The sequence below is a fragment of the Aquila chrysaetos genome, chromosome 23 (assembly GCF_900496995.4).
Source record: "Aquila chrysaetos chrysaetos chromosome 23, bAquChr1.4, whole genome shotgun sequence".
NCBI lineage: Eukaryota > Metazoa > Chordata > Aves > Accipitriformes > Accipitridae > Aquila > Aquila chrysaetos.
This window is the reverse complement of record NC_044026.1, coordinates 10518543-10541229: the sequence shown is the minus strand read 5'-3', so window position 1 is coordinate 10541229 and position 22687 is coordinate 10518543. Positions and strand designations below refer to the sequence as shown.

Genomic DNA, 22687 nt, shown 5'->3' with positions numbered 1-22687 from the left:
GTAGAAGGGAAAGCTTCTCTAGTTTTCTGGTCTATCTTTGTACATTGCATTAATATCATCAACACATTTAAAAATAAAATTGCAATGACATACCCAGTAAAGAATCCATGCCAATCTCTTCCACTGCATACAACACTTTATATTGGAGAGGAGCTAATCTCCTTGTTTAAAATAACTTTCAATTTTGACCAGCAGTAATACTGGTACATCCCCTAAAACACAAGTGCAAAGACTGAAAAAGTTCTTAATCATAAATCCCACCATAAAAAAAAAAACAACCCAAAACCAAAAACCTGAATGCCTGAAAGTCATGTATTTGCCGGTACCTGATATGAGGAGCTAAGCATTTCAGATGAAGGATTAGACGGGCAGCCACTGTGATTTTCCAAGTGATTTTTCCTGCAGGAAGCTCTTGTGGCAGTAAATTAGACTGGTGACACAGGCTTCCTTACAGCTGTTGCCACTCCATGCACACCCAACTGTGGAGTAGTAGATCTTGAAACAAAAGCTCTAGCAAGTAGCCAATTTACAGCAACGCATGAACAGAGCACATGATAACCCTTAAGACACAGTTTGAAGTGACTCAGGCCCCAACAAACCTTTCTGCCAGAGAAGCGTTCATTTTACCTGTGAGCAAACTTCAGTACAATGAAGACATTAAGATTACATCTTGCTGGTAGACACCACTACATGACAACTGAGCCCTTCACATGGCAACTGATCTGTACCCATGAAAGAATCTGCTACTCTCAGTAAAAGCAAGGCTGCTATTTTATGAAAGGGTAAGGGAAATAGTTTGGGCTTATGAATTGGGATTAGGCTGTACAGCAGCTAGATGTGTGGGAAACTAATTTTTTTTTCACCCCATGTGATAAAGAGGAGTCACAAAACAAGCATTGAGCTAGAAATAAATCATTTATTTTAAAACAATACAGGTTAATAAATAATTAGTTATCAGAAAACTTAATAAATAGCCTTTTATAATTTACACAAGGCAAATACAACATGCCTATAACTATTTTTTAAAAAGCAAAGAGAGTAAGCTTGACTTGTAAGCCATTAACAAATCTATATATACATTATTTGGAAGCTAATAAAATAAACCATTTTTATGTAATCTGTAGTAACTATATTGCAATAGCATTGAAGCAACCAAACCTGACACTGTATGTTTGTTGCCATCCACCTTTTCCCCATATCCCATTAGAATTATCTTTTACATTCCCTGGGGGGGGGAGGAAAAAAAAAAAGAGAGAAAATTCCACAGTTGAAGAAGGATTTAACTTAAAAATACCCCTTTTGTGTAATATTTTCCACTCTGTAGAGCAACTGTCAGGGGGTGAGTTGGGGGGGGGGGAGTGAACCCAACCCAACAAAAAACAATAATAAAACCAAACTTCTTTGCAGCTTTTAAAAAAGATTTCAAAGATTTCTTAATCCTTAACATTTCAACACTGCTATCTGAAACACTTGGGCACTAGTAATAACTGTTGACATCATTGGTGCCTAACACGGTACACACTAAAATTCTGCATCACTTAAGCCCATATTGAGTAGCACCAAAGAGTTATTACAAAGACTAATCTCTGTAACAAAAAGATAACAGGTAATAGATAAACATTTGGTAACATTTGATTTAACAGTAAAACTTCAGCAGTTAGACCATCTCAAGACAACCGAGGAAGATCTGTAGAATCCTTGATGTTTTATATTTATGCAACAAGAACATAAGAGGGGTACAACATGCAAACAACTGCCCATTTAAAGCGCCCCATATTTATTAACGCCAAATCTTTCTTCAAATACAAACCCTCTATTTTTTAACTAAAAAGGAAAGCTAAGCCTCAGCTTCTAGTTTTCAACAAATTAATCCAGTGTTTTCATTTTTCAGTGCTAGTTACTTCAGAAAAACACATATGTTCAGTATAAACCAAGATTACTAATAGGAAGCCTCACTTGTCAATCTGTGATATGACAGGTTCTTATTGATGTTAGTCGCAGCTCACTAATAAATAGGCTCTATTTACACATACAGAGTCCTGGAAAGTCAATACAGCAGATAACTTGTTTAGGTATTTTTCTTTTTTACATAAGTATTTAAGGTGTAAGAAATTTTTTTTTGGTTGTATCAAAAAGGTTTCTATTCTCCTACTGAACATTTGAGGGATTTCTGACACCTAATAAAGATCATGACTGACACATGTAAATCCTCTATACACTGAAGGGATAATGATTAAAGAACTATCTTCAAGTGAGTACCAAGTAAATATGTTTGACAAGTATAATAGAAGCCAGACATACGGAGTGAAATGCCTTTCATATGGATTTGAATTTAATTCAGATGCATCCCACCTCTGTAATGAGTCCACTTTTTGGATGCATAGCCTCTCCCACTTCTACTTTGGAATCAGAACTGAAGACGCCTGGCTTGTAGCTATCAATAGACATAGACAAATATCAATAGACATGGCAAAGAGAACGTGAAAAGGGCAGACCCGTGAGGGACACCAAAGCTCGGGAGACAACTATGCACATTTGCTCCCTGAGATGATGGAACTCAGATATCTGTCTTATTCAAAGTGCTTACTTGTCAAAGGGGTGGGGGGGAAAAAAAAAAGAGGGAATGGCTAAAATTCAACTTCAACAGTGCCTCCTTTTAAATCAGAAAAGCAACAGGATTAAAAAAGGTAGGACACCTAGAACGAGGAGGGCGTGGGATGGAGGGGGGAAGAATCATACCAACAGTGACAACAGAAAATGCTAATACATTTCTAAAGTTAGAACTGAACCAGATCCAGGCACAGCAGAACTCAAAAGAACACTGCTACATACTGAACAAAGTAGCAAAAATAAAGGTTTCCATTATTTAGCATTCATGATGTAAAAGGCTGCAGATATAAATGATGCGCAAGGCCACGAGAATTTCTTTCACCTTATGTGCTGGCTTTTGACATCTCTGTTTTAAACAATAAGTTTAACTAGACATTTCTAGAAAGCTCATCAAAGATGAGGAGCAGCTGGGGAGAAGAAACCTATGCAGACATTTATCAGATGTCAGGATGGTCAGAGGACCACAGAACATGGCTGCTACTTTGTTCTTCCTCTGCATAGTGAGTGCTTACCAAGTAAACTTGTGTGTGTGGTGCAGAAAATGGCAAGGTTTAGACAGGCCAGTCAAGTCATTTTCGATCTAATATTTACTAATAATTTGCATACGCACTTAACATACTAGGATAGGCACTTTCTAAATAAATAGGAATGAATTTTAAAACAAAACAAGACAAACAAACATGGCCAAAGGAGGACTAGGATGAGACCACAATCATTTCCATTCCGACCTAAAGATTTTCACAGAAGTCTTCAGATATTAAAGGCTAGTAACAAAACCAATGTGCAACTCATGAACTCTGAATTTGAATTTTGAAAAGACAACTTGACTGCTTCAGAAAACAGCTAACTTTTTTTTTAAAAGCAGGTGACTATAAGTCTCATAACCTATGTACAATTCCAGTTTCAATCAGAAAAAAGGGAATTAATATGACAAAACATAACTGCCTGCTGACAACCAAGATACCATGTTCCAATCAACAATGGACAGAGATTAGTTTTATAACCTAATTCCCCTCATCTACAATTCTCAAACTTTCTAGAAACCATGCACAATATTTGAAAATCCATGAAGACGGCCTTTTCTCTGCTAGCGCTATTTTATTTCACCAAGATACCCAGTTTCCATGCTGGCCTATAACAATGTACGTTTCTGCCAACTCAGAGTCATTCCCCCCAGTTTGGAGTTATAAAACAAGCTTCCAAAAAACATAATGGGGCTCTTACTCCCTCAGAACCGTCCCTTCAGAATACTAACTCTTTAGGATTCACTGTTCACAATTATTGCTGCCATCAGAAGGGCTTATAATGTTCCTTTTAAATGAAAATGGAGGCTGAGTTTTAAGGTAACGTTAATACAGGTCAACAAAAAGCATCACGAGAGTGGACAGTATTACTCCCCATTAATCAATGTCTGCATTCCTGTCAGCCAGCCACAAAGCTACATTCATGATTCCTTGATAAAGTGTCATGAACTTTTTCAAATACTGTCCCATAATCATGTTGGGGGTTTTTGTTTGTTTCAAGAGACGTTCTGAACTAGAGATGTTGAGTTCTACTGTACCCTTCCATTTTTGTACTTAAATGGAAACCAACATTCATTACTTTTCAAGCTTTCCTTTTGACTCATGATATTTTAACTACCAAATATAAGTAGAACATGAAAATTAACTATTTCTTTCTTTGACATATCAATATTCTCTAAATGGTTTAAACTGAACAGTTCAGAATCATTCCAATCATAGCTTAAGCTATCTGCAGTACTTGTCAAAATATTATGGCTGAACTGTTCACACAGGTCTGTAAGTTACTGGATCTGAATGTATATCCCTGTGGGTTATCTGAAACTCAGCTCTCTGAATGCCTATGCTTTTCAGTCTTTAACCTCCTTTTCCCACGTTACAAGAGGATCAGACTGTCTTTTTTTGAGCTATGAGAAATCTCATGCTCTTCTCTCTCTTAAATTTCTTTTTTTGTGGTCCCTGCTTATTAGCTACTTCACAAAATGGTTTCCTGTATTTAGTCACTTAACTAAAATAAAGGTATGCCTACTGCTTTAAACAGTCCTCTCCTAGACTACCTCTTTCCATTAGGACTATGGGTTTTTCAGAAGCTGTCAAGGCATCTAAGGGTTTCAGTTCAGGTTTGTAAATTCTTCCAAAAATGTGTGGCTCCTTCTGGATGTTTTACGCGTTTAGAATTTGAATACAGTCCAATATTATAGACAGTGAAATTGAATTATTAAACTGGTATAGGCCATCTGAAACAAATACATTCACATTTATGCAGTATTTTTGGCTTACAAAGGCACTGAAATAGTTCTGAGCTGCTTACAAATAAGCCACCATATAGGCAATGAGTCTGTGCATCATTTCCACATCCTTCACAGTCTTTCTGTCTGCTCCCTATTAAAAACTCTCAGATGAATGTGGTAAGTCTTAATGCACATATAAGTTACAAAGAAAAATGCATACCTGGACACTACCATCAGCTGATAAGTAATGACTGAAAGATTTTTAAGGGTCCACTGCTCTGTATAAAGAATTAAATTTAAAACTCCCCAGTGTCTTCACCGCATAGCAAACCAATTTGCCAAGACAGTCACTAAAAAGGACAAATCTGCAGTCTGTGGTTCAACCAACGTTTGTCTCAGAATTCACAGCCTTGACGGTGAACACATTGTTATATTGAGATTAACAAATTGTTCCACTCACTTTTTCGCCCCCCCATATTTTAAGGTATACATCACTCATGAGAAGTGTCAGATTGAGTGCATTAGAAACTGATGTTCTCTGCCCACAGAAACAGTACCTCAGAAGCCACAACAATACAGGCTTTCACGCACAGGTCTGTCGGAATATCCCCAGATCTTTTCTGATGGGTTAACTTCTACAGTAAGGAAATACATCGGTCTCTATGCTGACTCAATCAGTGGTTCCAATTAAAGTCATTTATTGTGTTAACTGGGGTACATGGACAACTGTTCCTTTGAAACTGGATGGAGGCCGCCAATTCATTTCACGTAGGCCACCAAATCGTCAGAGGGTAACTACCAACCTGAACCATATTTGAATCAGTGACCTAGAAATGAAAGGCTCTGCATCCTTCCCTGAGCCATCCAGTTTCCCCTCAAAAAAACATTTTAATCTGTCTTCATATTAGGTTTATTTAAATCCCCGATATTGAAATTGAATTCCTTGAAGACTTGTATAAGAACAATTCCAATAGATACTGTGGTGAATCCACAAGCCATTCCCAAGAAATCTACAACTCCTACATTACTCCATTCCCTGAAAAGGATGGCTGAAGCCAGCAGGACTAGGGTGGTGAACACAACGTAGTAGATGGCACCAAACACAGAGGAGTCGAAACATTCCAGTGCCTTATTGATGTATCTGAACTGAATGATAATGCTACATCCTAATACTGCCAGAAGTACCAGACAGAGGTACAGAGCCCTTTGACTCGATGGGTTATTGTGAAAGATATCTTGAGCAGCTAGCCCAATGCCTTTTGTGCTGGGAACAGTGAAACTGCCCAACAGAGAGCAAATACTGATGTAAACCATGATATTAGTAGGTCCATGAGCTGGAGCTATCCAGAAGATAAGCAGGAGAAGCATTAGCAGCACTATGCAGAGATAACCCACGAAAACTGGAAAACAAAAAGAAGACAAGATAATAGCAAGGTGAGAACTCTTGGTCTCCTGAAGATTTTAGCAGGTAAATCATGTCATACCAGTGAACTTCAGGTATACACCAGGATTAAGATTTGCTATTGAATATAGATCCAAATCACTCACTGAGCTTTTAGAGATGTTGTGGGCATCTGCAACCAATGATGTTGTCATGTTCTTTGGGTAAACCAAATCATCGTGTAGTAAAATACACACTCTTGCACATTTGAACTGGGTTTAAGATCGCTTTTTTTATTTTATTCTCTCTTCCATCAGGACTATACTCCTTAAAGCCCCCTATGACAGTCAGCAGTGATAACACCTCATTCATAACCAGTTCAATAAAGCATGGTGTGTGGATCCAGCAAAGAGCTTAAACATAAAGTTCGATCCCATTAAGGCGAGTGAGATGAGTAGGGACAGTTGGAAGAACCGGGAGTCTGTATCATTTAGAGTATAGCATCAGTACACAGATTAGACTGGTGCAAAACAGTTCATGCTTTACAATTTTAAAGAAATATATTTCCAATTCATTTTGGTCAGACTAAAATGGTAAATTTAGATCAGGGTATTTGTTTTCTTTTCTTTGCGAATTTTTTGGATAGCTGATGTTATTAGGTTTGAGTTTCTCTCACCTAAAACAATTAAAGGAAATAACAATAGTTAGCAGTTTAGCTCTTAGGCAAGAAAAATAAAAGTGGGTCTGGCACATATTAGCACTACTACGTGTCCTCCAGCAGCTAGTGGGGCTTCACATTCTCTATGAGAAAGAAAAGGCATTTCAGCATATGCTCAACACCCTATTTCTACACACCTTTATTGTGCAAAGAAATCTGCTCGGAACATAACTGGTATCTAGTATAAGCTTTTAATAAAAAAACAAATGCAGAATTAAAGAACAAAAGACAATCGTTATTTTTTGTTTTGTATAAAACAACTTAAATTGAGATCCTGGAATTACACCTTTCATCTCGAAGTAGCAAGATACACTTTTTCATAATTTTAGAAAATTACAAGTTCAAATGGCCATTGTTCTGAGCTTGCCGTGCAGGATAATGTTTTCAAAAGTATCCACATTTTCCTTTCTGTAGACATGTACCAATAAATCTGACGAGTTCCAAGTACAGCAAGGCATAGTTTTCCTACACAAAAGCTGTACTGGTTTGCCTCTGTCACATCATGGTTTCTTCAGAAGTCAATTTTCCTACCTGGTAGAAGTGGTAAGCCTCTTCCTCCTGTGGGGTCTTGATCAATCTCACAAAATCTTTATGAGTTAATAAAAGAACAAAGTACCTGGATTTGTAAGCTTCTCTTCAAGCTCAGCCTGAGTCGTTACACTCTCAGACTTTGGGGAATGGATGATGAGAACAACAGACCCAGCGCAGCTCAGCAAACATCCCAGCTTGCCAAGAATGTTCAGTTTTTCTTTCAGTAAGTAAGAAGCTAAAATGGACCTTTCACAAAAAGGGAGAAAATCAAAAGTTTGACTACATCCTGTGAATAATGCTCTAACAGTGATGTGCCACATGAATTTCTCTCTTAAAGGAATAGTATCAAATGTTGGTGGATCTCCGACCAAATGTTGGTGGATCCTCAAAATCTGTTTCTGACTTATCTTAGGAAAGATTCATCCAGTCTCAGTCTCACTCAGTCCTTGACGTCTCATCTCAGGAAAAAAAAACAAACAAAAAACCCACAAAAACAAACCCAACAAACAACCCAACCACAACACCCCAGAAGACACCACCACATCACCCTCTCCAAAAAAACCCAAACCCCCAAACCAGGCGTCTGGCACCCAAGGCAGATATCTACCCATTAACAATTCGGTGAGCTGTCACAAAGCCCCATTTTATAGGTGCTACGCAGTCATGAGGTAAAAGTGACCTTTGGTTACAAAGATCACAGGGCTCAGCTCAGACACGTAGCTGACCAAAATACACAAAATTATGTGGCCTAGGATAAAATAATAGGTGGTAAGTAGAGCACCATCAGCACGCTTCGTAGTGTATAAAACTAAAGACAGCGGTGAAGCCCATACAAAGCAATCTAAACTCTGAAGTAGATGACCAGTGCAGTCAGATACACAATTCAGCAGCCAACAGCAGGCAACAGAAAAATCTCGAGGCAATGCATGGCTTTGTTTTTAAAGAATTGGACTTTTTCACTGCAGTAGTTTCACAACTGTAGTTTAGCTATTCACAAAACATTTGGTTGCATATTAAACTCCATTTAGGAACGCTCACTGCCTTTTTTGTTCCCCCCACGCTGCCCCATGAACGTAACATTCAAGAAGCTGGGGGCATGCATATGCAAGGGACTCCCTTGCTTCGGGAAAGGGGCCAAATCCAATTAAATGAAAATCAGCATCAATAAACACATGTGGGCTGGGGATAGCAGGGGAGAGAAAGAATGGGAGACAAAAGGAAAGATCTACATAGTAAAGGAACTGTGAATAAGAGAATAGGCAGAAGTGTCCAGAATAACCACAGGGAAGGGGGGAGGGGAGAAAGATGTTTATCTGTTCCAGGTCATAGTGATAGTTAAAGCAGAAGATAGTCAGGAACCTTTTCTTCACCATTGCCACCTCCCCCTGACTTTTGCTGGGGAAAACAGGAATAGGTGACATTATAACACATCATTAACAGTCATAAGCCTGACTTCTCAGTGGCCCTCCAGTGATCACTGAGTCTGTCTGACATTTTATTAAGTAGTAAAAACATTCAGATAAGAACAAGAAAAGCAAACTCTTACCCAAATGGAACACCAAGAGCTCCCAAGGGCGTCACTAACACAGTTGGGACTGCAGTGTAAGCCAAGAAATTCCCTATTTGACCCAGAGCCACTGTCAAGAGAACCAGAAATAAGCCTTCAAATCCCTTTGTAAAAAGAAGTAATGAAAACTTACCCAATACTGTTTGGGAAAGACTGACCTTACTGGAAAACAGATGTTACAGATTTGCTTAGCTGTGTTAAATTTGCACTTAAACAAAATGGCTGGAATTTTTCTATATTTTTTAATTATTTTTTAATACAGGATTTATATTTGCCACACAAGAAGATCCAAGAGGGCACAGTAAATAATCTCATTTGCAACTTCTCTTAGTTGAATATAAATAAGACTACAAATTAGAAACACTGATGGATTACACTCAAATATCTTGATATTACACTAAAATATTTAAATGAGGAGGGCTAAAAGTATACATAAGCCATGATTTCATCTTTAGAATGTGCATACATATAACACGAAGCACTTGGTTATAGTACTTAACAGCAGTGTTACCCTTTTGGGGGGAAAATAAGGACAGTGCTGAGGAAAGGAATCTACTAATGAAATGCTAAGCACATGCATAAGAGCTCTTCGATGCACAGTAGACCACATCAAATTTTCATAGCACTATATAACATCAAAAGTAATTCCTGACCATTGTAAAAAGAACAGACCCCTGACAAGTCACAATAACAGCCTCACAATATTATTTTTTTCTTTCCCCCAATAAAAACAAATTCCAAGACGTACCACACTATTGCACATCACAGCTGTGATAAACAGTTCATGCATTCAAGTTTTCAGTTAAAAAAGAAAAGCTGGATGGTTTTGCAAGTGTTGGCAAGTTTATAATAGGTCAACATGATGCTTGCATAGTTACAGGGTCTGTGGTAACTGGCAAGAACCTTGAGACTGAACACAAATTACATACAGCTCAAATTTCCAGTTGATGTTAAGAGCCATTATCAGCATTTAAAAACATTTCAAGAATCCAAGCTGCCTTTATGCTCAGGCTGGCATTGCCCTCGACTATCAAATATCGTTACCATCATCCTGTTCTTTACACCTGCAAAGCACTGTGCAAACATTAATTAATTTACCAAATTAGCTCACGTTATCAGTAGAGCTGAAGACCTGTGTAACCTACAGGAAACACGAAGGAGACAAACAAACTTACAAAACTGCAGAGTGCGGCAAAATTATACTAATTCAATTCACTGAGGCTTTCTCCGCATGCAGGAGTGAGCCAGAGAAGTTAATGAGCAGAATTTCTACAAGAGTCAGTGATGGTGTCCCTGCCCCTGGGAACAGACTAACTCAGCTATCAGCCTCGGGCTTGGTTTTCAGCAGATGTACGCGGCAACTTTGGCATTATCTTCAAGGCATCCGAAGGCAGTGGGGCAGATCTTGCATGGAGGACAGGGCACAGCTGGCACACTGTGTTTCTGCAGATTACATACATTTCCAAGTGACTCTGACAAAAGGTTGCTTTTTTTGGAGGTCAGGTGCCCTAACTTTCTATTGGAAGGTGCCTTAAGTTTCTGTTGGAAGAACCCTAACAGATGGCACCAACACCGCTCTATAAAGTAGGTCTCTGAAGCTTCAAACTGCTCATATTGTAAGGCAACTGAACTTACCAGAAGCTTTGAGCATCACCATGGAGTAACAGTAAGTCTCTTACCACCACGAACGACAGACCAGGACTAATTAAGACCAATTAAAAAAAGAATCTCAGTAACTGTTACCATCTACCTGAAGTTGAGGACCTTTGCTGCCAACCTATCCAGTCCTCTCTGGATAGAAATTCCTCTCCAGATACATCAGTGCTGTAAGTCAAGACATGGCTTCAGTTCCTGAAGGCAGACCAAGCTTTAAACTTGCTAAAGGAGTACCAATATCCCCGAAGTTATTGCAACACAAAACCTGATGCACACTGACGTGGCTACATTAGCAAGGAGACCAGGAATAGATCCGCACAGCAAAAGATGTCTGCTCTACGCATGTCAGGATTTTTATTTCAGACTAAATTCAGCCTGCTCCCACGGACTGAAGGTCTATTTGCAGCTGGTGTGCATTAGGCACGTTCCTAGAGTGCCTCTTCCAACCTAGTTTCATCTTAAAGTCCAGTTCAGGAGCTCCAACACGGTTCCAAAACATGAAATAAAGCCCAATCCATGGAGACAAACAGGAGATTCGCTTCACAAGTGTATTCCCCGTCTGAGATAAAACACTAACACAGATGTATCCACTATAAAAACCCACCGCATCTCTACTGCTATCAAAACCTGCACCGAAACTAATTAATTAGCCAATTAATTAGTTTAATGCTCATTGAAATACCTGTACACATGCTGCAGTCACTCTTTTGACTACAGTGTAAGCAAAAGTCCCTTAGCAGAATCTGTGGCCCTTCCTTTGAAGTCTTCAGTAATCCAGTGGATCCCAAGGCCCCAAAATGGTTAGGCAGTGTTATGCTGTCAGCATGCCAACACAGAAATGCTTGTTCACCATCTGAACAAATATTGTGAAAACAAGTTGATAGAGTTTATGTGCGTTTTGTTAGCCATCCAAACTCCAAATTCCCTGCTTGAGAAAATGATGTCAGCTGTTATAATTCCACCCAGATAACTTGGGATATTACTAATTCCCCAAACACCACCTTTCTTGGCATTCCATAGGTGCCTACCTGGCCCTTGCTATTGCTGTTTGTGCTCTGTTGCAATTCTGCATCTGTAATATCCTTAAGCAACTCTTCCCTTGGTTCCTTCGTAAACTTACTGAGGCTTTGTTTCACTACCTGCACCTAGCTACTGGACAAAAGCCAACTGATACCATTCCCTTCAGCTGTTTTGCCTTCATTCAATTCAGTCAGCTCTTTTAAGCATGAAATTGTTTTCTCTGATTCACCAAGATAAAGTCCTGCAATAAAACCTCTCTTATTTTAACTCCTTCTGCTCAGAGATTCAAGACGGGAGCCTCATGAGCCATAAACAACAGTGATTAATGCACAGATTTGTTGCTACTTAGGCAGTAGTGATCCTGGCAGAGGAGGAAGCTGATAAAGTACTACTTAAACTCAGGTTAAATTAGCTGAGGACTTTCCTCTGAAGCTCTGTTGGCTTCTACACTTGCTGTGAACTTTGTCCTTCAATGGATCTATAGGTTTCCATTCCTTTTGCATGGCTTGAAGAAAAAAAACCAGAGACTTACCTTGCTGTCATGAAACAAGGGGCACAACTGGACTCATATACTTCTCAGAAACAGCATCAGAACATTTCCAAATAATTCACAAAAGGCTGGATTAGAGTCTAAAAGTGGGGTATGATTTTAAGCACGTGGGTAGAACTAGGGCTGAACTGTAAGAGGAGAAAGCTAGCTGCTCCCCATGCTCTGGATTCACATCAGAGAGTGAACTTACTGTGAGCAGAGTTTACAAAGATACTAAGAGTAAAATTACACTGATCTCATATCAGCACCACACAAGGCTTCTCACTAATCTTGTAGCTTAAAAGCAAAACTGAAACTATATCTGTCAAACTAGAAATCAAAAAAGATTTTTTTTTAATTGAGGCTGGCTAAGTGCTTTCTGATCTAAAAAATAACATGTGCTCAATGAGCCCTTTTGTGCAGAGGGACAATTTCTTATTCAGCTTTGACTTTTATTAAAAACCGAGCAGACCAGAGACACAAATCTTGCAGGAACCCAGAGTCAGAGCAGCACGTGGCTGCCAAGGGCTGCAAGAACCAAACGGGTTGGAAATGTGGAAAGATGTCTGACTCAGGTTTGCCCCAGCTCTTTGCCTTCTCAAACACTGTCAGTCACAGTAGCCAGAGTGAGAGTTTACTAAAGGTGGGATATTTCTGAGGGATGGGAATTTTGTGACAAGTGAGCGTGAAATTCAAGATGAGAACCCAGGTTTCCTGATGTCTCGTTTCACCATCTAAGTGCAATTTCTCCCTTCAGTAAAAATGAAACCTTTTAGGATACTTACTTGCAATAGTGCCAGACCACCATACGATATCCGTTAAGTACGAAGTACCTGAAAGAGAAAGTACAGGAAGAGGTATTAGAAAAATATGAAATTGCAATATTGGAACTACGAAACAGAGTAATTTCAACAGTCTCAGCTATTAAGGACCTTCATCTTAACCCTGTTGTTCAAGGCAACTGAACGGGAGGGGAAAAAAAAGAGAGGGTGCTCAGATTTGGCCTAGGTGTCCAAGTCAGACCTTCTTGAGGCAATGTATTCGTCAGAAGTTCTGTTTTCCAGTTTGAAGTACCTGTGCGACGCTAACACGGTATAACATAGAAGAGTGTCCAAAATGTCACAAAATGCTTCTGAGGGTGACATTTAAACACACAGATTAGAACCACTACTAGGAGAATGGGAAACCTATGGAAACAAAACATGATTTGGATCAATTAGTTTGCTAATATAACCTCAATGAAATTGTATCGGAGAAATCGTAGCAGAGAAATTGTTTTGGCAGTAACATAGCGTGGACTGATCCTCCTGCATTTGAGCTTTGGAAAGCGCTACGACTGAAGCCTCTGAATTCCTGACATACTGCCCCGTTTCAGAGAGAGGAGTAAAAACCCTGGATTGTCCCTTAGTGCCTCCCAAGCTCAAGGATGATTATTTTCACTGCCAGATTATAGGCGTTTGCCTTGGGATGCGCCAGGGGAGCCTGTGCACCGTGTTTTATGAGTTCTGCTTCTGTAGAACATCAAGGCTAATGAGGGCTTACTAAACTAAAGCCTGGCCTCCACTAAGCGTAACCTTGGCATCGCATTACGCTCTTACGTTCTGCTCGTCTTTCTAGCAATTCAGCTCTGCATTTATTTGGGAAGATGCTCCCTCAAGAGCTGCTGGTGCAATAGGCAATATTGTACCAACTCTGAAATCCCAAATGAAAGAAAAACACAGTAATCTATAACTGTGGAGACGTATAAAATATTAAGTGCTTGGAAATCACACTATATAATTGAAATGAGATGGAAAATGACTAATGAAAATGGCCAGCTTTAGAGTGGGTGTAATAATTTTTAGACTTTTGTTATTGCATATAAAATAAAAACACTGTTGGGGGCACAAATTATAGAAAATATTGACTCCAGTAAGATAACTTTGGAAAATATTTGTCACCCGCTGCTGTTTCTAACTAAGCAAGGATTACTAATTGCATTGATACTCTACTATTGATTCAATAGAGAAGACAGAAAAGACTTGAAGTGCCTCCTTGTTAATTATACAACACCTACTGAAGCCAGTGGAAAAAAGACATCATCCGACACTGACGATCTTGGGCTCACAGCTCCAACTGCTAGATTCAGGGCAGAACCACACTGCTTCACAACATTAAATAGAGAGAAACCTAGGGTATTTGCCTGGATGTCTCCATACTGAGCACAGCAATAGGAAATACTACAAATCGCTTGGCAAGATACACGAGTAAACACCAGTAATATCTTCAAAACAGGATGTTTTACAGCTGTCGGAGCCGGGAAGGCAGGCGCACACACCCATCACCCACTTAGCCCCGTGCTCCCCTGAAAGCTCTTCAGGAGTAATTAGACCCAACTGTACTGCAAAATGGAAACTTCCCCCAACTGCCTTGGGATGAAAAGTCATTCCTTTCTCTCCCGTTTTCTCATTGTTTCCCTTACAAAAAAAGATTGGTATTTATGATGCAAACGTGACCTCTCCGTGAACAATAAAAATAGATTACAGCTACCTTTGAGGGAAAGGGAGACTATGCTGGCAAAACAGTAGTTTATCTGAGGCCCTTAACTGTAAGGTCATTGCAGAAAAGGCAAAATAAACTTGTTAGATCAGGCTGCCAGCTGGTAGTAATATAGTTGCAAGCTTGCTCTGCTCCACTGCATGCACCCTGAACACGCTAGATGCAGCAGGCACTGGAAATGCACTGCTGCACTAACTGTCTCAAATACACGTATGTGTATATATATATTTACATACACGCACCTATACAGAAAAAACACCTAGCACGTCCTGGCCACTAAAAAGGATTTTTCATAGGAAAGAGTTTCCAGAACCTAGGGACACATGTTCATACACACACAGGCACCATCACTTACAAAACAAATGGCTATTGACCGCGGAAATACAATTAAAAGGCCTCACGCAACCTGCGTTCACAACTTTCCCCTCACATAAAAGCACGATATTAAGAACAAATAAATATATTGCATTTTCCTATGTTCAAAGCATCAAGATGCAACTAGCAAATGCTATTCAGAGGCTGCATGCTTTGGGGAGCCCCAGTTTCAGAACAGAATACAGCAGATCTTCATACTCTGTGAATTAGCAGCTTTGTTTTGGCTGAACCGTCTAGATAGCACAGTCAGTTCCTGAATGTGCTCGTCTCAGAAAACAGTAAGGAGGTATGGGATTTCAATGCGAAAAACGAAAGATGGAAACGATTTCATGGGGCTGGTGTGCCTTTCTTCTCCACAAAGGGAAACCACCACGTGACTGATGTAACTTGTCGCGTGTGTCCGCGGAAGAGCCAGAATAAACAAGCGACAAGATGCGCTGGTGCTGCTCACGGCAAGAAACGGCCCGAGCCAAAGAAACGGGTAGAAAAGTCCCACAAGTGCACGAAAATGCCGCAAGACAAACCTCCGCCCGCCCGCCCAGCCGGGTCCCCGGCGCCGTGCTCCGGCCTGACCGCGGACCCCCGAGCCGGCGGTACCTCGGGGAGCTGCTCCCGCCGCCGCCGGCGGTGACAGCCCCTCGCCGCTCCCCACCTGCCCTCTCCCTCCTCCGCAATTCGCCACGTCCCCCACGCCGCGCTCCACTCGCCCACCTCTGATGTCCAACACGACGAAGGGGACAAACCGAGGCCGGCTCCCCCCGCTCCAGCCGCCAGCCGACACCGCCACCGTCACCCCCCAAAGCAGAGGGTCTGCCACGGCCGGGGGTGCCCGTCCTCTGCCCCCCCCCCCAAACGTCTGGGCCCCGCGGCAGCCCCCCCCCCCCCCCCGCCTTCCCCGCCCGGCCCGGCCGCCGCCGCAGCGCGGGGCATCCGCGGCCCTTCCGCGGGGGCGAGCGGCCGCGGGGGAGGCCGGGCCGCTCCCGGGGCGATGCGGGGGGAACCCGTCCCGGGGGGCGATGCCTCGGACACCTGGGAGGTTACCGGGGGCAGGCGGGGGTGCGGAGGGGAGAGGGCGGCGGCGGGAGGGGGGGGGGGGGGGTGTCGCTCCCGCCCGCCGCCACCGCAGCGCCGGGCCCCTACCTCGCCCGCGGGCCCGCACGATCCCCTTCTTCTGCAGGACGAAGGTGGAGCCGTTCACCAGGCTGGAGACCACGGCCACGCTCAAGCCCAGCGACACGGCGGCGGGGCCGGGGCTCTGCGCTGCCCCCTCGCCCGCTGCCGCACCCACCGCCATCCGCATGGCCCCGCCGAGAGCTGCCGGCACGGCGGCTGACCGGGCCCAGCGCACCCGGCACCGGCTCTTGCGCCGGGACCCGCCCTGCGCCCCGCCGCGCCCCGCCGCGCTGCGCGACCCGCCCCGCCCCCGGCCCCGGCCCCGGCCCCGGCCCCGTCCCGCCCCGCCGGGGGCGGCTCCGGGCGGGCACCGGCGGCAGCCGCGGCGGCTCCTGGCGCCCGTCCCGCCGCGGGACGGCAGCAGGATGACGTCATAGCGATGGCAGGTCTTCGCCCCCCCCCCCCCCCGCAAACCGCCGCTCTGACGTCACGGCTCTGTGACGGCCTGCTCCGCGCTGGCACCGCGGGAGGCGAGGCGGCGCCGGGCAGAGAGCCGCCCCGGTGCCGCTGCCGGCGGCTCCCAGCGTTTTGGGGGGATATCCCCGGAGTGGGGAAATAGGGAGCAGAAGCGGCGGTCCCCGCGGGAGGGAGCCGCCAGCGTCCGTGGGCGGGGGGGGCGTGCGGGTGGACGCGGGAAGATGTGCAGGGGGATGCGGGAGGATGTGCAGGGGGATGCGAAAGATGTGCAGGGGGATGCAGGAGGATGTGCAGGGGGATGCGGGAAGAGCAGGAGGATAGGGGGTTGCGGAAGGACGTGCAGAAGGATGCGGGAAGATGTGCGGAGGGATGCGGGAGGACAGGGGGATGCGGCAGGACAAAGGGATGCGGGAGGAGAGAGGGATGGGAGCAGATGTGCAGAGAGGGCTGTTGTCTGCAGGAGGACAGAGGGAGCCCTGCCGGGCCAGGGTTTCTGGTGTGGGAGCAGCTCTGCTTTCCAGCGCTCTCGCTTTCCCTTGGGGATTTTAAAATTTGTGTCGGCTCCCCGGTTTGGCTGAGAGCACGGTGCGTTGCGGCAGCAGGGCAGGAGCGAGCTGAAGGCCAGGCGAGGACTCAGGGCTGCTGCTGCAGCCTCCACTCGTGGGCCCGGAGCTGCGGCTCAATCCACCCCACCACCGGCTGGGTCAGTGTGCTGGGCAGAGCTGGAGAATTAGCAAGGGAGTGTGTGGCTACAGAGTGGGAAAGCTTGGCCACTGCCAAGGGTCATGCACATTGCCTGAAAACAGTGGGATACGTAATCACTCTGGTTTTGTCCAGCAGTAAATCCCAGAATCTACATTTATTTCCAGGAAAAAAGTTCATTCTCTCCTAATGGCACAGGGCAAGCTCAGCTGCCCAAAATCAGGAGTCTCCCGGCCTCTCTCACCTACCATTCAGCAACTTCCAGGTTCTGGGAGGGCAGAACATAAGTCATCCTGCCATCATGGAGAAGGGCTGGAGGTCCCTCTGGTAGCAAGACCCCTGGGCCATCACGGGGCCAGGGGTCTCTCTCTGAGAGAACTTAGTCTCTCAAAACATGAAGTGCTGAGCTGAAAGCAATCTTCCTTGCTAGGCAGAAATATTTTGCAGCACGTATTTCATTGCAGTTCTTACCATTCCCAGGTATGTGTTGAAATAAATCAATCCATAAATGGATTACTGTGGCAATATCCATTGAAGGAAATGGGATATGGTATCTTGGCTTGCTGTAAATGAAAGTGGACGTTTTTGTCATTCGTAACTATTGGGCAGAGTTCTCAGCAAAAATTTTAGCATTCCCAGAAAATAGGAGTTTAGAGAAGAGGCAAACTCCCGAAAATGTTTCTCTTGTTAGCATATTTCTCAGTTTGCCTACACTGCTTGAGGCAGCTATCCTAGGAGGGGCTGCAATATGCTTTTGTTAAGGTTTAACAGCAAGAAGGTGTAATACTTAACTGCAGTATTGCCTATATTTTCACCTAGGTTGCTTCGTCAGGTCACTGTATAAATATTGAATGTTGTGGAAGAGTGGATTCATCCTTGCGAGACTCACAAGACCTGCAAAGTGAGAACACAGGAGGTGGAAGAACAGTTATCCATAGCAACCCTTGGAAACAAAGATAGAGGTGAAGGCAAATGCAGGCTAATTATAAATATCCATTTCTGATCTATATACAGCCTAGTAACATGTACAGTGAAATTTATTATAGGAAATAATTTATGCTTGCACAGTGGAAAAATGATATATATTTGATGGCCTTTGCATCTAATTATCAGGCAACTTTCTAAACAAAGCTCAAAGCTGACCAATTTTTATACTCAAAATCTCACTCTGGTCTGGTTGAATCAAGACAGAAACAGGTACCAGAGATCTCAAGAAAACAGTTTTTTCTCTCTAGCCATGTCATTTTAATCTCCTAATTGTAAAACTTACATATGCCTTTCTAAAATCTGTATTTGGATAGGTAATGCTAAATACACTTAATCTGCCTTATTCACTTGCCATATAATAGTTGTAGTGTTCTTAAGTCATACACTAAAATAATAAGCACAGCGCTGATAAATATTACATTTGCAAATATCTTGAAAAATGGAGCCTGACTTCACTAATGTCTTATAAGATCACTTGATGCAAAAAAATCTGCATTATCTAGTTTACAAACATTTTGAACGAAAACTTAAAGGTACCTCAAAGATAACAGCTGTTATCATTAGTTGTATGGAAATTAAATGACCTTTCTTAAACCATTACATATATACATATATAAACTACTAAGGCCCATCTAGTCTTCTGAGACTGAGTTTTGTTGTGATAGCATCATTCCTCCTGCCAAAGTTGTGTCATCATGTTTGCAGTATTGCAAAACAACATGCTTGGGGTTAGATTGGCTTGTACATTGCAATACTGCAGTATTACTGATGTCACAGCTGTCTGGTGTCTCATGAACACCCAAATTGCTTAGGAGGAACCTCAGGCTTATATGGCATTTCCTCCAACAAACTCTGCTCCTCTTCATCAGTCTTATCCAACTCCAATCTAAGCACTCATAGTACCTCTAGTTCCACACTTGTTGGCTACATTGCTTAATTCAAGCAAGGTGTGAGAGCTGGTATAAAAAGTGTACAGGTTGCTTTATCAAAGTAACTCTGCTCTGGTAGAGTGTGGGTGTTCAGGATCAGTCAAGAGGTAGGAGCAGTATTTTATAGACTTATGTAGGGGTCCTACCCAGAGGAGGGGATGAGTGATTGAGGTAAGTCTCTTTGAAGTGTGTAAGCAAAGTTGGTAGGTGTTCCACCATTTTTTGCAGGGGTGATGGACCTTTTCTGGTTAGGATGGGTTTCTCCCTGATCTGAAGGGGAAGAAAAATGCCTGTGCCTGACATAAAGGAGTGTATTGTTTTGTTTCCTCTCTAACGGCTTGGATTCCTCTGTTATGTTTGTTTTATGTACGTAAAACAAAAATGATTTTTTTTTTAATTAAAGCAGTTGTTGGAGTGTTTTATCTAGGCTAGAGGAAAATGAGATCATTTTGTATCTGGCACAGAATAAGAACACAGTAGCTGTGCCCAGAAGGTAATCTGAAGCTCCTTATAAAATAGCTGGGAGAGCAGGGTGGAAGTTTTTTACCAACAGCTGTATCAGACCCTGAGGCAACAGCAGTAATTCTGCTTGGCAGAAGCACTATAGAGATCCACTTTGCCAGCAACTGAAGCAGTAGGAACCGAAACTGCAAAGAAACCAGCAAGAAGACAGTGGCAATCCTTGCTATTTTTCTGGCTCTTGAGAACCAAAGACCGCAGTAAGCGTAGTTACATGAAGACTTGTGTAATAGTCCACTGAACCTGTGTCTGAAAATGACCTAAAAATCCTTTCTAAGTGTCCTAGTTTCAGCTGGAATAGAGTTAACTGTCTTCCTAGTAGCTGGTACGGTGCTATGTTTTGAGTTCAGTATGTGAAGAATGTTGATAACACCGATGTTTTCAGTTGCTGCTAGTAGTGTTTAGACTAATGTCAAGGATTTTTCAGCTTCTCATGCCCAGCCAGCGAGAAAGCTGGAGGGGCACAAGAAGTTGGCACAGGACACAGCCAGGGCAGCTGACCCAAACTGGCCAACAGGGTATTCCATACCATGGGACGTCCCATCCAGTATAGGAACTGGGAAGTGGGGGCGGGGAATCGCCGCTCGGGGACTAGCTGGGTGCCGGTCGGTGGGTGGTGAGCAATTACACTGTGCATCATTTGTACATTCCAATCCTTTCATTATTGCTGTTGTCATTTTATTAGTGTTATCATTATCATTATTCATTTCTTCTTTTCTGTTCTATTAAACTGTTCTTATCTCAATCCGTGGATTTGCTTCTTTTCCCGATTTTCTCCCCCATCCCACTGGGTGGGGGGGAGTGAGTGAGCGGCTGCGTGGTGCTTAGTTGCTGGCTGGGGTTAAACCATGACACTAAGGAGTCTTGAACAGTTGCCTGGAGTATAAAAGCAGCTTTGATATAAGTGGGCCATCACTGGTATGAATGGGTCCTGCTCTGGCAAGGAAGTAACTTGAATCTTGGTTGTAATCCAGCTCTTGATTTGTTATGGGCATCCATACCTGCGGATGGGAGAATGAAAGGAAACCTGCTGAAAGGTACTGCACTGCACTGATGGGTCCTGTCAGCTTTTTTCCTCTCTACTCCATTAATAAGGGCTTCATTAAACTGGACCAGAGAAGACATTGTAAAGTCTTTGGGCCCAGATTTGGGCTTTTAAAGTCCATAGTGGTCTTTGTGAAATGAAATTGTAGCACTGAACTCTACCGCACTGTAGACAGTGGCCACAAGACCCCTGAAAGCATCCTCTGGAGCTGGAACTAAAGAAAATCAAGTTCAGCCTTGATGTCTGAATTTGAATGTCTGAAACTGCAACAAAATGCCCTATCTGCAATATGGGAGGTCACACAAGCTTCTGTGATTTCTCTGTCCTATGGGTTAAAAGAAGAAAGACAGCCCTTGGGGTACACCAGCTCTCTTCCAGGGCAGAACAACAGGCTGTAAATCAGCACAATCCAGTGCAGACTTGAGCGGAAAAGTGAGGGCAGGTTAGGTTTCCTTTGTAAGAGGGTCCAAGGTTCATGCATTGGAGCTTGTTATCAGCGTGCAATTCTTAAAGTCTGGTCTGAACGAGTAATAGAAGCTTGCTGTCACTTTCGGCCACGGAAGACAAATTCTCTGCTAAATGACAGTGGCCACACATAATTCTGGAGTTTTGGAGAATTTCAGCATCCTTCCTGAAGAGATGGTGCAAGACTGATGTTAGGTTATTGACACAGAAAGCATGGCAGGTGTACTGCAGACAGATCATACCATTTCAGCCCTCCTGCCGGGAAAAGAGATCTCTTCAGAGAGAATCTGTCCTTTGTGCAGCAGGCAGAAGCTAGACAGCTAGTTCTGATGTATGTTCCTGATCATGCTGCGGAGAACCCACATTAATTAACATCATGTCTACTCACATTTGCTGTGCGGAAATCACTTCTAGATCCTCAGTGGCTAGGGAACACAGGAAAAAGCACAGATTTTCCAGTTAATCTTGTAGCAGATGATATAGTCCACCTACATTAGTTGCAAACTCTGACCAGGGCATACTCTTCTATGCTGATTTCCAGAAGTTGAATATACCATCTTAATGTGATTAATATAGTATATGTATATCCAGCTCTTTGTCTTCATATATCAGAAGGGTGGTGAAAGCCTAGCACACACTAGTACTTTAGCATGAACCTTTAGAACAAGTCTTCTGGTGTAGGTATGGTCATCACTATCATCTTAAAAAAACCCAGGCTCTATCACAACCTTGCATGCAAAGAATTTGCCTGTCTCTCCCATACCTTGGCTGTTAATTAGCCACATTAATCTTCTGCTTGAGCTAAAGGGAGTTCTGGACCATGTTTCAGACTTCCAGATGTTGTCGGTATGTTATTGTAAGGTTTGACGTGGTGATCCACATCACTTCATAAGCTGCATACCAAACTAGCATGTAGTAATCATTGAGTCACCTGTGGTGGTAGTCTCTTCCCATTAAGTTGGTGAGCTGCTGAATTCAATGAGTGGAGACCAAGTTTTAGGGTATACCTTGGAGACTTGGACAATTCAAATTCTCTGAAGTGAAGAACATCGGAGGCACTCCTCCTACTAACCAAGTAAACTCTCTCATAAGATTTGCTGGGTAGTTCCAACAATATATATATGGATTTTCTACTACATTGTTCCTCAGCAAATCATCTTTTCTAGCAGACACCTCAGGGAATACAGCAGTCAGCTGCCTGCTCAGAGATCAATCTTTGTAAGGTTGAGTACATCCTGTACTCCAAAGCCTGAGTTTCATTTTAAAGTTTATTT

The 22687-nt window shown here is 43.0% G+C and overlaps 1 protein-coding gene across 2 annotated transcripts; it reads right to left on the bottom strand.

Moving 5' to 3' along the window:
- Positions 1–896: 896 nt before the first annotated feature.
- On the bottom strand, positions 897–16606 carry NIPA1 (NIPA magnesium transporter 1). Of its 2 annotated transcripts, XM_041119523.1 has the most exons (6): positions 16317–16606; positions 13049–13096; positions 11397–11567; positions 9038–9128; positions 7577–7737; positions 897–6261 (listed from the first exon to the last, which is right to left on the bottom strand). In XM_041119523.1, exons 1-6 carry the CDS (start codon positions 16474–16476, stop codon positions 5750–5752), a joined length of 1143 nt encoding a protein of 380 aa, XP_040975457.1. In that variant the 5' UTR covers positions 16477–16606; the 3' UTR covers positions 897–5749. The 2 variants fall into 2 exon arrangements, with proteins under 2 accessions (XP_040975457.1, XP_029854984.1); XM_029999124.1 differs by lacking the exon at positions 11397–11567.
- Positions 16607–22687: the final 6081 nt, after the last annotated feature.